Source organism: Strix uralensis, chromosome 7 (assembly GCF_047716275.1).
Source record: "Strix uralensis isolate ZFMK-TIS-50842 chromosome 7, bStrUra1, whole genome shotgun sequence".
In the NCBI taxonomy this organism is placed as follows: domain Eukaryota; kingdom Metazoa; phylum Chordata; class Aves; order Strigiformes; family Strigidae; genus Strix; species Strix uralensis.
Genome location: NC_133978.1, coordinates 27,841,146 through 27,856,421, shown reverse-complemented (window position 1 = coordinate 27,856,421; position 15,276 = coordinate 27,841,146). Strand labels below are relative to the sequence as shown.

Here is a 15,276-nt window from a genome sequence, read left to right as displayed (position 1 = left end):
GGACACCCTCCCTGTGTGCACTGGCTGGGAGCTGGCCCTGAGCTGCTGGTGGCTGTGAGAGGCAAAGATGGGGATGGGAAGGACACCAGAGGGGACAGGGGACTGGAGATACAGGGGCTTGGAGGTGGCTGGGTCTGGCAGGGTCTGGGCTCACCTGAGGAGCCCCCACAGGGCGGGGCTGAGGTGCAGGGCAGAGTGTCATAGCAACACTCAGCCACACAGTCTTTTCCCTGTCTGCTTGTCCCCAGCTGCTTTTATCCCATCCCTGAGATCCCCTTTGGTCTGTCCCCCACCTGCACAAGCTGGCAGTGCTAGGCTGAGACCTGACAAACTCAGTTCTAGGGTGCTGTCCTGCAAACCAGCCATGCTGGCTGATCTCTCCTGACGCTGGCAGCACTGCTGAGAGCCCACGGAGAGCTGGACTAGGTGGGGGGACCTGTCCTCACAGGTCCTCTGGCTGGGGGGAGAGAAAGATGACCCCATGGCTGGTGAGTTTTGGCGGGCTGACAAGCCCAAAGGTGACAAGCCTCAGCAGGGGATTCCAGGATGGAGCAATGGATGCAGGGGAGCAAGGATGCTTGGTCTGTTCCCAAACCAATTCATCCCAGAGGTCACAGGCCAGACCCTGAAAGGCAGTGGCTGGGTGTCCCCATGGGATGCTGGGGGTGCTGGGCGGCACTAGGCTGGGGACATCGATTGGTCCCTGGCATTTTTAATGAGCTGCCCGACCACAAGCTTTAACCTTGCCCATAATGAGGGCGAGCAGCAGCAATTCCTACTGCCACAGCCGGCTCCCCCAGCCTTAATGAGCTAATCAATACTTGTTCTCAGCTTAATTTCCAGCTAATTGCTCTTTAATGACGCCTGGAAATGGGCAGCCTCTTGCGGGGAGGAGGGGCGGGCAGGCTCCCCCTCCCCAGTGCCCGTCCCTGGTGGCAGGGGATGCTGGGGCACTGGTGGTGGGTCACCTTCCCTGGCTGCGTCCCAGCCTCACTGACACTGCTGGAGGCTGGGGAAAGGGAGGGAGGGAGGGAGGGTGGCAAAGGGGACAGCGGGTGCAGGGCATGGTGCCACTGAGCTGGCAGCACCCTGTGGAGCACCCACCCTGGCGGGGGAGACTGTGCAGCCCCGTGCACCCACGGCAGGCTGAGCAGAGAGTCCCTGCACCCCAGGAGGGTTCCCAAGTCCCTCAGGACACTACGTTGCAGTGGGCGTTCCCAGAGTGAGCTCATGGGGATGGGGAGCTTGGTTTTTGGGGTGCAGGGAGATGGGGGGAGACTGTGGTGGCCATGGATTGCTTCAGGATCTGCAGGCCCCAGGTACAGGGACAGTGTCACGGCAAGGGGATGGGGACGAGGCCAGCAGTGCCCTGGAGGTGGCAGCAGAGACCCCGCAGCCTGCTGCCTGCACTCGCCTGCCTGCACTCGCCTGCCTGCACCTCTCTGCCGCCCTCCGCCGGGTCAGCCCCTCAGGCTTCGGGGGTGTAGGCATGTTTAGGGGGTGCTCCTGTTTGCTGCAGGGTCAGGGGTGCGGGGGGAGCCTGGCATGTGGCGGGGTGGTGGGAACTGCGCTAACCCGGTGCCGAGGTGTCAAAGTTGGCATGGCCGTGTCAGCTGGGGGGGCCAGGTGGTGGGCAGAGTCAGGGGGTCTCCAGGCATGCAGCTGCCACCGCCTGTTTGGTTTCTGGCCCCGGATTATACGACCTGTTCTTGGATGGGGCTGGTGGAAAAGCCCCAGTGAAAGCGGGGGGATTCCTGCAGGGAGAGGCCAAGCTGCATCCAGCCCCACTGAGCCGTGGTTTTTGGGGGAGAAGGAGCCTGCAGCCTCTGGGTGCGGACCTCCCTCACATCCCTGGAGCATCTCTTGCCACCCAGCCACTGCTTCTCAGGGCCTGCCTGAGAACCCCCTGTCCCTCCTGCTCACAGCTGCAACCGTTTCCCCAAGAATTTGCTGATGGGTTTGTTCTTGGGAGGAATTTGCTCTGGAAAAGCCTGGAGAAACCTGAGCCTGGCTGCTTCCCAGTGTGGGTCCTGTGTGGCATGCGGGGTGGGAGGGACTTGCCTGCTCCCTGTCCCTTGTCCCCGCAGTGGACCCCCAGGATGTGTCTGGGACCCCCAAGAGCTGCACGGTCTTGGGGTGGGCTGGCCAGATCCCGGCTGTGTCAGACTGGTCTGAACAGCATGAAATGGAGAGGAGCAGCAGCGGATTTGAGATGAAACAAGGGAGATTTGGTTTATTACGAGAATGAGACCCCCACGGCCCAGGCAGTGTGCCAGCAGCACCCCCTGCCCCAGTATCTCCTGGTGACATTTGCTTCTGCGTTGGCATAACCCGCATTCCTGTCCCCACCAGTACCGCTCGCGAACCCTCCCTGACATGATGTGTGTTGAGTCACTTGGCCCAGGGCTTTTTTTCCAGGGTGGGTTTTTTCCTTGGCCCCAACTGCTGGAAGCCCCAAATCCCCATGGGGTGGTCCAGGAGATCAGCCTGGGGCCAGGAGGGAGGCAGTGGGGCCAGGAGGAGTGGGGCACCCCAGACCAGCTGTGACAGCTCTGCCATCAGGGGCACATCCTGATGACAGAGCTCTGGAGGGATGCCATGGAGCACTCACATGGATGCACGTGGATCTGCCAGGAGCACTCACAGACTCCTGGCATCAATGAGACCGTCACAGGGGAAAGAAATGGTGATGGGGAGCAGCCCACTGGGAAGGGAGGGGGGGCTTTGGTGCTTGAGCCTCGCTGCACCTTCAAAGCCCAATTTCAAGAATTTTACTGGGCTTGGGGCAAGTGAGGAGAGAGGAGGGATAACTGACCAGCACTGGAGCTGGGAATGTGATTTACCCAAGTGCCAGTCCACACAGGGCTGCAACCACCCTTTTCCCCCCCAAGTCTGTTCACAGCAACTGGAGCCACAAGCCCCCGGTGCAGCCAGTGGCCACGCTGATTGAATCGAGGTGTGATTGAGCACAGCTTCTTGTTAAGCACAGGTTAGATCTTCCACCCCTCATTCATAGCTGCTACTATTTATTAGCACATTCAATAGTCTCATTAAGTGGGAGGTTTAATTACCTGCCAGGTTTGAGCTCCATCTTGTTTAGCTGAGCCATGCTGTGCTGTGCTGCCTGTGGCTTCCAGCACTGGGTTGTGTTGCAGCACAGCTGGAGCTTTCCCTGCTCAGATCTGGGGTTGGATTTCACCTCTGGAGAGGGGATCTCCATCCGCAGATGTGGTCTCTCCCCACCTTGCAAGTGGCAGATGTTGCAGTGATGCTTGGATGACTCCAGCCACCCAGAAGCCATGGTAACCCCATGGGGACAGGGACATGCCAGGCGCCTGGGCCATGGCATGTGGGAGAAGGAACCAGGGCTGGGGCCCTCATATGTGGGGAAGGGCAGCCGCATTGGGGCCTGTCCCCCCCTTGCCCCCCTGTCAAGGGCAAGAGAAGCAAATAACCAGGGAGTATCACTGGCCCCACTTTTCAGCAGTGGCTCTATTTCTGTGCTGGCCAGGAGCTCTGTGGGCTGAAGTTGTCATCTGGGGCCAGGCTTTGGCCACTGCATGGGGCAGGCGAGGGTGCGCTTAGCGCAGGGATGCCCAAATGTGCAGGCAGTGCTTTGTCCCAAGGCAGGGAACTGGGGCACGGTGGGGGCAGCCTGGGAGGCTCAGCACCCTCGGCTGGGTCACCATCATCCTGTCCTCTGATCAGGCTCTGAACCAGCTCTGGGGGTGCATGTAGGAAACCCTCAGCCCCTCCTGACATTTTTCCCTGATCCCAAAGCAGCTGAAGCCCCAGCTGCTTGGCGACTAGTGGATGGGGGGCTCAAAAACCTGCAGCACGCTGGGACCGCACGCGATGGGCCAGGCAAGGGGAGCTGGGAAGGGAGGCAGCCCTGAGCCAAGGGGCTGGGGGCCGCAGAGGGGGAGCGGGATGTGAGACTGAACGCAGAGCCGGTAGGAAACCCCCCTCTGCAGCAGAGAGCTGGAGGGGGGGTTGGCCAGCAAAGGCGGATTTAGGGGGGCTGAAGCCTGGCGCATTTTCCGTCATTAGCCACGGCCGGATTCACAACATGACTGAGCAAAAGCCCTGGAGCCCGAACGAATTTGCAGGAGGGTGTTGGAAAGCAAAAGCAGATTTTTGCAGCATGGTGAAGGAAACCAGATCCTTCAAGGGGTCCTGCAATGGCTTTGCTTTGCCTGAGCTTCACTGGGGAAACAAATCCCACAAATTCCTCACTTGGAGGAGGGGAGCAGGCTGTGGGATCCCCCCCACCACAGCAGTGGGAGCAAGATGCAAGTGCATGGCGTGTTTATGCTGCAAAGGCACGCTAGGCCCCCGCTCCTCAGGGCCAGGGGAATTGAGGCAGGGAGCAGCGAGGCAGCTTGCTGGGAGGCTCTGGAGCCCCAGCCCCATGCACGCAGGTTTGCACTGCCGTGGCGTGAAGGACCCCCACCACTGCTCCCAGTGGCTCTGTTCCAGCCAAGGTAATGCCATTGCTTGCACCCCAATACCCCCTTCATACCTGGCTCCCAGGGTGGGGTGAGCACAGATATCCCCCAGGAATTATCCCCCCATTTAATTACAGCAGCTGCTCAGTGTTTCAGCTTGTGTTTCCCATCCAAATTACAAGTTGAGAGATGCTTTTGCTCACTTCCCCAGCCATGCCCACCCCCTGCTTTTCCCCTCCCATTCACTTGTCCGCACAGACCCCTGCTAAGGTGGGCTCTGCCCCCCACCCCGGCCCACTCCTGCCCCGTGGATGGAGCTGAGCATCGCCCAGGTCCCCACACACGGTTTGGGGTGACCCCAGTGTCGGGGTTCGCGGGGAGGTGCTGGTGTCGGGGGGCCGGAGCGGCAGAGCCCCGGGGCCGGGGTGCAGTGGGTGGCGGGACCGCGGCAGGGAAGGGGTGCCGGCCAGCCCGGGTGCCGGTCCAGGGATGGGCCGCGGGCCCGGAGAGGGGCGGGGGGACTCACGTTTCGCTGACATCACGGCGGGTGCCGGAGCAGCCGGGGGCCAGCAGCCCCGCCGCCACGGCCACTGCGCACCCGCGCCTGCCCGCTCGCCGCCCCCCGAAACCGCCGCTCCCCGGCACCGGCACCTCCGGTAAGTGGCGGCTTACGGCGGGGTGGCTCCCGGGGGGCCCCAGAGGACACTCTGGCCCTTCCCAGGACCCAGTCGGGACCCCCAGCGCCTGCAGCCCGGACTTGGGGAGCCAGAGACAAACTTTGCAGTTATCTCCCCCTTCTCTGGCACCCCACATCCATCAGGGGCTGGAGCCTTGCTCCGTACAGCCCAGGGTAGGGAGGGCTGGGGGGGGGGGGCTCCAGCACCGGGACACCCTCCCCCTTTCCACCCCTGGGGGGCTCGGTGGTCTCCAATAAACGGGTCAGAGCTTCTCAGTTTGTTATCCGGGGGGGTGCACGTGTGTGTAACCCACCATCCCCATCACCCCACCCCAGCTTTGGGCTGCATTAGCCCTGGAGGGGTGGGGGGGGTCTGCGGGGTGCAGCTGGGGGGGCCGCAGCCTGCCCTTCAGTGCTGTTCCCAACAGGAGAGGAGGGGGCAGCCGGCTGCCTGGGTCCCCTCCCCAGCCACGCTCACTCGTGCTGGGTGGCCCTGGGGCAGGGACCGTAATTTCACTCCATCTCAGGGAAGAGAGCCAGGATGTAACCAGGAGCTGGGGGGTGTTCACAAAGGGGTTCAGTTCATCGTCACCCCCTCTGGGGACAGGCTCTGAGACCACACACGTCCCCCAGCAGAGATGGGAAGCCCGGGGCAGATCACTCCCCCAGGGTTAGGGGGTAATGCAGGCTTGGGGTTTGGGGACAGGGACCCCGCTGTGCCGGCACAGGCTGACCTGCTGCCAGTCCACTGACTTCCCCCTTGTGCTTCTGAGCTCCCCCATGCTCAGTCTCAGTTGCCTGTGTGATAACTGAGGGGGTCACAGAGCTTTCTTGGGGGGGTGATTCTTCCCCTGCTCAGGTGGGTGGAGACTAAAAAGAGGGGTTATTGGTGCAGGGAGGGGAGGACAAAAGCCAGGCGTGACTGAGAGCATCCTCCTGGCTCTGCTCCTCTCGGCTGGCTGCCTCCAGTATGGAAAGAACCCCTTGTCTGCAGAATCAGCCGCTCCACTCTGCTTGTCTGGGTGGTGAGGGAGGAAAAAAGGCCTCGTGACTCTTGCAAAGCAATGGGGAAAGGAAAGGGGCGCCTGGCTTGAGAACAGCTTCCTGAGAGGAGATGAGGAGCAGGGTACAAACTGTGAGCCATGACAGTGTAGAGCAGCCTGTCTGGTCCCCCGCCAGCCCTGTAGTTCCCCAGGCCGTGGTGGGGTCAGAGGATGCTGGGCTCTTCCCATCAGGCTGCCAGGGAAGAAGGATGAAACCTGGTGGGTCTGGGGTCAGCAGACCCATCCCACTGGAGGATACTCAACATCTCGGGGCAGGAGCTGGTTGGGGAGCCCCAGGGTGGAAAGGACATGGCTGTGGGGCTGGGGGTGAGAGGGGTTGGGACCGACCTGCTGCTCATAGCAAACCAGCAGGGAGCCAGAGGAGTGGGAGACGCTTCATGCACATATATCCTCCCTCCTTGCAGGCCAGGATGGCTCCTCAAATCTAGCCAGGGAGGCCAGAGCAGTGCCAGAGATTCCTGTCCAAGTGATGGTGGGACTGGGATAGAGGAGCTGCTGTGAGGATGTCTGAAGTCAAGACCCTAAGCTCCTCTTGCCTCATGCTTTCCTTGCTCTCCTTGCACTGGGCTTCGCTCCAGCTGGGCCAGGCTTTTCCCAGCACCTCCGACTACCTCCAGCGGGGCTGGCAGCGGCTGCTGGAGGAAGGGGAGGGCTGCACCGAGTGCCGGCCAGAGGAGTGCCCGGCACCACGTGGGTGCCTAGCTGGCATGGTGCGGGATGCCTGCGACTGCTGCTGGGAGTGTGCCAACCTGGAGGGACAGATCTGCGACCTGGACAACACCAACCACTTCTACGGCAAGTGTGGGGAGCACCTGGAGTGCCGGCTGGATGCTGGGGACCTGCGGCATGGAGAAGTGCCCGAGCCCCAGTGCGTCTGCCTCTCCCGCCTGGCCCTCTGTGGCTCCGATGGCAAAACCTACACCCAGATCTGCAGGTTCCTGGAGGCTGCCCGTGCCCACCCTGATGCCAACCTCACCATGGCCCACGAGGGTCCCTGCGAGTCAGGTAGTGCCCAGGATGGAGGCTCATACCTCTCAGGAATGGACAAGAAAGGGGTCTGGCTTAATTATTTCACCTGGCAGCAAACCCACAGTGTCCACAGGGGTGTCGTACAGTGGCAGGTCCCCCCTAGTCCCCCCACCCGGCTGCTCCAGGGCAGCCCCTGCAGATCCAGTGCCTGGAGAGGTTTGGGAGCAGCTTTGCCAAGTGGGAGCAGGGTTTATGGGAAGCAGCAAATCCTGCCGGAGCAGATGGGGAAGTTCCAGGGAATTGTTAGTGAATTCTTGGCGGCAGTGGTGGGTTCATGCTGGCCCATCGCTCCTGAGAAATGCGGCTGCCTCCTGCAAATGGAAACCTGGGTCGGTTTGACTTGGCTGCGTGATTTTCATTACTCATTTAAAACCCAGCTGGGGGGGACAGGCAGTGGCGGGGAGGCCATGCCCCAGTCTGGCACAGGTCACCCAGTGCTGTCACCACAGCACAAGGGGCATCAAGGTTGACTTTATTTTCTGCAGATCATCATGACCTCGAGTTTTTTCCCCCAGGTATATTGAGAGGTGAAGGCCTTCCCTTGACTTCTGGCTCATGCTATGGGCCAGCTCCTGGGGCAGGTGTGGGTAGGAAGAGTAGTCCTCACTCCATCCCTCCAGGGAAGGGATGTGGGACCTGGAGGTATTGGCTCTGTACAGCAGCCAGGGACCTGCTTGCTCCCTTAATTGCTGGCATGAGCCCTGTGCCAGAAAAGAGGCCTCGTTTGGCTGGAAGCTCATCTGCCTCATGCATCCCCACCAGCCTTGGGCTGGATGAGTGCTCCTCGGCCTCTCCCCCGCAGGAGGAGTGTGCTCCGATTGCGCAGGAGAGCTTCGCTTTGTAGCGTTGCTGTTATCAAACTGTTCCTGCTGCCCCTGTGTCTCTGTGCATCACTGCATCACTGTGCAGGTGGGGAAAGTGAGGCCAGGAGGGATGGCAACCCCACCATGGGCCAGGGGGGCTGGGGAGGGAGTCCCCAGTCCCAGCTGTGAGGAGGGACCGTGTCCTGGGGCAAGATGAGGATCTGCCAACGGTGAGAGAGGAGAGGGGCATGGGAAGGGTCCCAGCATCTCTATGCGAGCCAAATGCTGCCACCCCAGAGGGGATCAGCCCAGGAGAGCCCATGGGACCTTTTCTGAGCCCACCCTGCTCTCCTGTCCCCCCTCCCCAGAGCCCCAGATCACCTCTCCTCCCTATGACACATGGAACATCACTGGGCAGGATGTCATCTTTGGCTGTGAGGTCTTCGCCTACCCCATGGCATCCATTGAGTGGAGGAAGGATGGCATGGAGATGCTGCTACCTGGAGATGACCCCCACATCTCTGTCCAGGTAAGCCTTGTGCCTAGGTCATTGGACATGGCCCTGGGGTGACCCAGCCCTTCCCAGAGCTTGTGGGCAACCAGACCTCAGGGTGGTCATCCTCTGGGGGTGGCCAAGCCTGGCTGCCTGGGGATGAGAAGGGGTGACTGGAGCCTGCACACCATGAGGACTGACTGAGCCAGGGCTGCTGTCTCAGCGGTAGGAGCCACCAGCATAGCTCTCTCCTGCAATTTTCTCTAGTAGTATTTGAAATTATGAATATTTTTTAGGACCTGCAGAGTCCTGCAGCAGGGAGTTTTCCACCTCCCTGCCTTGAGTTTGCTCTGCCTGCTGGCTTCACTCACAGCCCCACCAGCAGGGCTGGAGGAAAGGACCTCCTGAAGCACCTTCCAGCCTGGGTTATCCTCTGCTCCCACCAGCAGACTCGGGCAGTCCCTGCCCTTTTCTGCCTGCCACTCCAAGCAGGGTTTACCTCCCAGAGCAGGCAGGCCCAGGGGTCAGCATCCTGCCTGCTGTCGGCCCCAAATATAGTGCCCAGCTGGGCATACCCAGCTATTAGAGGGTGTGGGCAGAGGCATAGGGGCTGTGCACCACAGCCAGACACTGTTGGGGAGAAAACTGTGGTGGGATAAATGAGGGGAGCCAGGGGAGCAGTTGGGACCCAGCACCGTGGAGGGGTGATGTGCTGATCCCCCTCCATCTTTCTGACCTTCATGCCACCCCATAGCCGAGGACCTTCACCCTGAGCAGGGCTACCCTGCCTGGCTGGAGGAGACTCAGCTGTTCTCCACCCCTGGCCACTGCACCATAATAGCAGCCTGCAAACACAGCTGCAGCCCAGATGGGTCAGGAAAATGTTATTTCTTGCTGGGGACAAACAGAAAATAGCATGGTTGATGCCAGAGCAATCCTGGGACCTTGCTGCCTGCCGAAACAGGGAACGCGGGTCTCCTCTGAGCCATGCCAGGCTAGCTGTGCCCATGGCACAGATGCCTCCTTGCTTCTGTCACCCCGCAGAGCACTGACCCCAGCATCCTCCCACTGTTTGGGGACCATGGTGACAGTGGGGACACAGCTAGGAGTCCAGGGCACATCTCTGGGGTCCTGCCCAAAACAGGGCTCCAAGGTTCTCCTGGGGGCAAGAAGATGTCCATTCCCCCCACCTCCCCTGGGTGGTGGGAAAAGGGGGGACCCGCATCAGGGGATCTGCCTCTGTCCCCAGAGTGGTACTTAGTGGGGGTCAAAGAGTTTCCCTGGGCTTGTATCCCCCTTCCCACCCATCCTAGCCCTATGCAGGGCTTTCCTGGCCCCAGCACTAACTGAAATCCCCCCCTCTTGCAGTTCAGAGGTGGCCCCCAGAAATATGAAGTGACGGGCTGGCTCCAGATCCAGGGCGTGCGGGTGACGGATGAAGGCACCTATCGCTGCTTCGCCAGGAACAGTGTCGGGGAGGTGGTGGCGTTAGCCAGCCTGACTGTCTTCACACCGGGTGAGCACCACGTCCTTGTCCCCACGCTCTCACAGGGACAAAGGGGTTTGGGCAGGGTAGACTGATATGGTGGGAGCTGCTGTGCATGGTTTGGCTTTGGTCCTGGGGGGGAAGGGGACAGGCACTGGGGTGGGCAATGTCACATTGACCCCACGCTGCTGTTTCAGATCAGCTCAACTTGACGGGCTTTTCCCTGCCAAAGCCCCGTACAACACCTGAGGACTACGTGGAGAGCGAGGAGGACTATTACTAGCCTGGAGACGGGAGGTCCAGCTGCAGAGATCACCTTGCCCACAGTGGCTGTTCCCAGGGTTCAGGGACATCTCCAGAGCAGGCACACCCCAGCCCAGAACTCCTTCTCTGAACAGTCCTGGCACAGCAGCATCTTTTTTGGGGTGTGAGGGACAGGGTGACACATCCCTTTTCTGGGGGTGCTTGGGGAGGGGACATCGGCTGCTTGGTGGCACAGGGTTGGGACTGGGGGTGGCTCCGCCTGGGGCAGGGTGGGTCTGTGCTCCAGCACCGAGCGGGGATGGGGTGGCAGGTGGGACACTGTGGGGACAGCCACACTGGACTTGGTGCTGGGGGTGGAGGCAGATCCCCTCCAGGAGAGGGAGGCCAGGGCAGGGGCATCTCTGCCCTGTGTGAAGCATTTTGAGGAAGCCAGAGCAGAGGGCTCAGACCTGGCTGTGACACCCAGTGTGTCACCCCCAGGGCTGATCTGTGTCCCCCAAGTACAGGGACAGCCAGGCTTCTCCCCAGGACCTGAGAAACCTGCTGCCAAAATAGCCTTTTCTTCCTGTTTGTTTTTAACCAGAAAAGTAGTGATTTGAGGAAACCAGACACTTGTGGTTTTCAGTGCTGTCTTTTCTCCGGCCCAACCCTCCATGTGGTCAGAAACACTTTGACCAACTTTGTGTTTATCCCTTCCACGCAACTCTTTACTTTGCCATTTCAGTTAACATTAGGTAAAATATACACGTAGGTCAAAGCCAGCACAGACCAGTCGACTGTCCTGCATGCGCAGGGATTATTTTGGGAGTGAGGGAGGGTGCAAACACTGCAGATGCTACCCTGTCCACTGTGGGGGTGCTTGGGTTGAGGAGCCCTCCTGCCCATGCCAGTGCTCACAGATGGTCCTGGCGTGCGTCCTGCCCCTCTCACCCCGCATGGGGATGGGGGTCCCCACCAGACCATCCCCTGTGCTGTGGGGATCCATCAAGCTGGCTCATTGCACCCCCATCAGTTTGGATCCCATCCCACCTCTGCCCATCTTCATCTCAGAGTCCTGTGTCCTGTGGCACTGGTGTCTCTACCCAGGCGACCACAGCCCTACCAGCGTGGAGGGGGCAGAGCAGCTCTGTGCCTGGCTGGGGAAAGACAGGGAGGCTCCTGTTTCCACTGAAAATGCTCAATTTTTTTTTTAAAAAAAACCCACCTGCCTCCCAGATCTGGTGATTTAGAGCAAACTGTCATTTTGGGGGAGCATGGGAAGGAAGCCCAGAGCTGCTCTGTGCCCAGAGAGGCAGGACCCCTCCCCACAGTCATCACGGGGCTGAGCTCACACTCAGGGTATGCTCTGCCCCCCAAATCAGCAGCCTTTACAGGACTTCTGGGACTCAAAACCTCCCCATGGATCAAACTGCTCCTGGCTACTCAGTTCCAGCTCCAGGGAGGTCCAAAGCTGTGGCGGGGAGCCAGAGCCTGGGAGGAAGGAGCTGGCCAGTCCCCAGGCAGGAGCAGGCAGGAGGTAATGAGGCTGGTGGCTTGGGCGCTGTGCTGCTCTCCTTCCCTTGTCTTGTCTTTTCTTGTTGTCTTTTCTTGTCTTTTCTTGTCCTCTCTCCCCCTCTCCCCCTCTCTCTTTCTCTCCTCTTCTTCCTCTTTCTCTCAAGAGCTGGCTCAGACGATTCAATTATGGCATCGAAACCTGAACAAGCAAATAAAAGGGATTTGTCTGGAGTTGGCAGCGGAGCAAAATTCCTGCAGCCGGTGAGGCTGGGCCAGCCCCTGTCCCTGCACCACAGCCCGACGGGGCACAGCTGACAGCGCTGCCACCCTGCCTGCCTGCCTGCTGGGCTGCCTGTCCTCTCTGGCTCCCTTCTCAGCTGCGGAAATGCAAAAGCCACCTATGCCTCAGTTTCTCCTTCTGTCTAACAGCATAATAGCATCCTCCTGGGGCTGCTACATCAGAGTCAGAGGGTGTTCAGGAGAGATCAGTGACAGAAACATGCTGTTGGCTTTTATTTTGCTTTTTTTGGGTGCAAAACCTGTTTTTGGAGAAGCCAGGGTGTTTTCATCCATCCTGATCCCCTCCCCATTTCATACACTGGTGGAACTGGGCCACGCTCAGGCTGAGGCTGCTGCAGGGAAACCTGAGAGCATCACGGAGCTTCAGCAGGCAAGAGCTGCTCGCTGGCCTCCCTGCCAGTGCCCGGGCTGGCCCCCGGCCAGGGCTGCCATGCCAACTCTCCCCAGGGCCAGGCTCCCCCTGCCCGCTCTGCCTGCATCAGCATGAATTCAGGTTGTGCCGGGTATGTGTGCAGTGCTGGGCTGGCTGGGGGGGTTGGATGGGTCAGACCCCCATCCCTGGCTTTCCATGTGCTCGGCGGGGCGATGCCCTGCCTGGGCATGGGTGGGCAGTCACATTTTGGTCTCAGTCCTTGCCCCCCTCAGCTCTGCAGCTGGTCCCTGTGGTACCCCATGGGTACCTGGCAGGGGATGCTGCCAGCTCCTTCTCCTGGCCTGAAGGGAGGGCAGAGGGGACATGGTGGCTGAAAGAGAGGGAAGCTTGAGCAAGAGTCCTTGGCCAAAATTAACCAAACTGGAGGCTGTGTCTCCCAGTTTCCTCAGATCTCAGTGCAGGAGAGGGCTGTCTGAGCTGCAGGTTGGCAGCTTGGTCAGTATTTGGGCTCCACTCCCCCAAGATGAGGGGCAGCCGAGTGGCCCCAGGGGCATGGAGGGGGCTAGTGTCCCCCCGCCCTGCCCCTGGTCTTGCCATTTCCAGCCACTTAAAAATTAAAAGAGCCAATATCACTACACAGCTGGAATCGGTCACTGCCACAGAGCTTAATTGAGGTTATTTGTTGGCTCTAAAAATGTTTGGTCAGCTCTGCTGCCAGCTTCTCGGATGCCTCCTGCAGCCCCTGCCCTGAGGAAGGGGTCCCCCCAGGCTCTGCAGATGTTCTCCACAGCTCTGGATACCTGGCAGGTCATGGGGACCCAGCCAAACCTGATGTCAGTGTGGGGACAGAGAGCGTGCCCTGATGGCATACAGCACCAAATCCCTTTGCCGGCCAATTTTTGGGGTGGCTGCTTTCCAGGGGCGGTGGGGGCGGAGGGGGCTGAGCAGCTCCTGCCAGCCCAGCTGCCTGTGTTCAGAGCAGCAGCTCGGCCCAGATGTTGGGCTGACGTCAGGGACAGGGTCAGCTGGACTGGGAAGTGCTAACGTGGCCGCCAGCCCCAGGCACGCACCGGCCCCGGCATCATGCAGCCGCCTGGGGTGAGCAGGGTGCCGGTACCTCCCTGGGCACTGCGAGGCTGGGGACAAAGAAAGGGAAGGCTTGTCCTGCTGGCAACCAAAAGACCCTGAGGATACATGCTAACAGAGCCAAAACCATGAGATTAAAAACCCACCGGGCCCCAGTCTCTGGGGGGACACATACAGGGCTGGCACTGCCCTGCCACCATCAAGTGTTCGGCTACCCCCGTTGTGTAGTCACAGCTCTGGGTGCTAGGGGGGGAAATTCAGGTAAAACAGCCCCCCCCCCCCCCCCCCCCCCCCCAAGCAGCTGTTTTCTGCCCCAAACCTGCGGTTTGCATGACACCAACCCCTGCTGCAGGCTGCTGGCAGGACCTTGGCTCTTCCCACCGCTCCAGCCTTCAGTGTGGGGTTACCATCCAGGTCCCCAGACCACTCCAGGGACCACCATGGGCCAGGAGGTCACCGAGAGTGTTTGCAGCTGACCCAGAGATAAAACCAGGGTGCCCTGCTCCCTGAACAGCCGAGCTGACACCACAGGTGCCCCCCCTCATCCTTGCACCCCCCCCTAGTGCTGCTCAGAGCTTGCCTGGTGGCAGGCACCCAGAGCAGCCACCAAGCCACAGGGTTTTGTGGTCTGCCAGGAAATCCCGCCAGGTTTGGCCGGTAAATACAATCCAGCAGCGAAAACACGCTGTCCTTGTCCTTCCCAGTCCTCGGGGGTGTCGGTACCTGCCGCCGGCCTGGCCCCGGGCAGGAGGCACCTCTTCGCCTCCATCCCAGAGTCCAGATTTGCGCCACCGGCGTGATTAGCCGCTAAACAGTGCCATCTCCTGGCAAAGCCACCGGTCACGCCGAACCCTGTCACCGTGCTGGGCAGACGGCGAAGGCACATGGGGCCTTGGGCAACCCTGGAGCACCCTGAACCTCCAAATCCAGCCCTGCCTGCTTCATGCCCTCCCCCTGCTGCCCCTGGCAGCAGCTCTGCCTTGCTGGGAGGGGCGATGCCATCCCAAGGGACATGGGTGCTAAATAAATGGTCCCTCGGGGTCATCACAGGAGCCAGAGCATCCTCTTGACACTGGCTTTGGGTGGCTGCAGCAGGCACAGCTGGGATGGGGCAGAGCTTGGAGCTGTTCAGCCACTGTCCTTGGGTGTGTGCTTTAAACCAGGGCTGCAAAAGGGTCAAAATGTGGCCACCCTGCTGGTCCCCCCACATTGTGGGTATCTCGCATGGGAGATCGATGGCTTCTGTCAGGGGTCTTGGCCAGCCTGAGCTGAATGCTGGTTGCACCTGGATGGAAGCTTGCAGCACTGTAACCTCACTCTGCTAATAGGTAAACTGAGGCACAGAGCAACCAGGCGTGGGGAACTCAACCCGAATCAGGGAGACAAGCAGGGCAGAGCAGCCAGCTACACCCAGGACTTCTGTCCCCAAACTGTCCCCATCCCTGGGCGGGGTGGCATTTTCCCTTGTGCCCTCTGCACAGCACCTCTTTGCCCTGCTGTGCTAGCTCAGGGAAAAATAAAAAGAGCAAGACTGCTTCCCTGCCTCCACCCAGCACTTACGCCATCTGATAAACAAAATGGAAATAAATCCTCCCGCGTTTGCAGCAAATAGGTCTCCATGGGGGGTTGCTTTCAATAATTCAAATGCCGTTGCAGAGCAGAGCCCACGCCAATGGGTTTTAATAAACACAGCCGTAATGTGACATGCAATTTATTATTAAGCTTAAAACAGGAAGCAAAGAGTTTAATAAAAGCACCAG

General features: G+C 60.1%; 1 protein-coding gene across 1 annotated transcript; it reads left to right on the top strand.

The window, feature by feature from the left end:
* Window positions 1-4,987: 4,987 nt before the first annotated feature.
* KAZALD1 (Kazal type serine peptidase inhibitor domain 1) lies at window positions 4,988-10,872 on the top strand. Its single transcript, XM_074874035.1, has 5 exons — window positions 4,988-5,104; window positions 6,593-7,193; window positions 8,389-8,549; window positions 9,882-10,029; window positions 10,197-10,872. Exons 2-5 carry the CDS (start codon window positions 6,692-6,694, stop codon window positions 10,280-10,282), a joined length of 897 nt encoding a protein of 298 aa, XP_074730136.1. The 5' UTR covers window positions 4,988-5,104; window positions 6,593-6,691; the 3' UTR covers window positions 10,283-10,872.
* Window positions 10,873-15,276: the final 4,404 nt, after the last annotated feature.

Bases quoted from the DNA above. Each gene is read 5' to 3' on its own strand.
- KAZALD1 (XM_074874035.1), top strand. From the start codon at position 6,692: ATGTCTGAAGTCAAGACCCTAAGCTCCTCTTGCCTCATGCTTTCCTTG. The intron at 7,194-8,388 runs GTAGTGCCCAGG...CCCCCTCCCCAG, and splicing joins CGAGGGTCCCTGCGAGTCAG to AGCCCCAGATCACCTCTCCT. The intron at 8,550-9,881 runs GTAAGCCTTGTG...CCCCTCTTGCAG, and splicing joins ACCCCCACATCTCTGTCCAG to TTCAGAGGTGGCCCCCAGAA.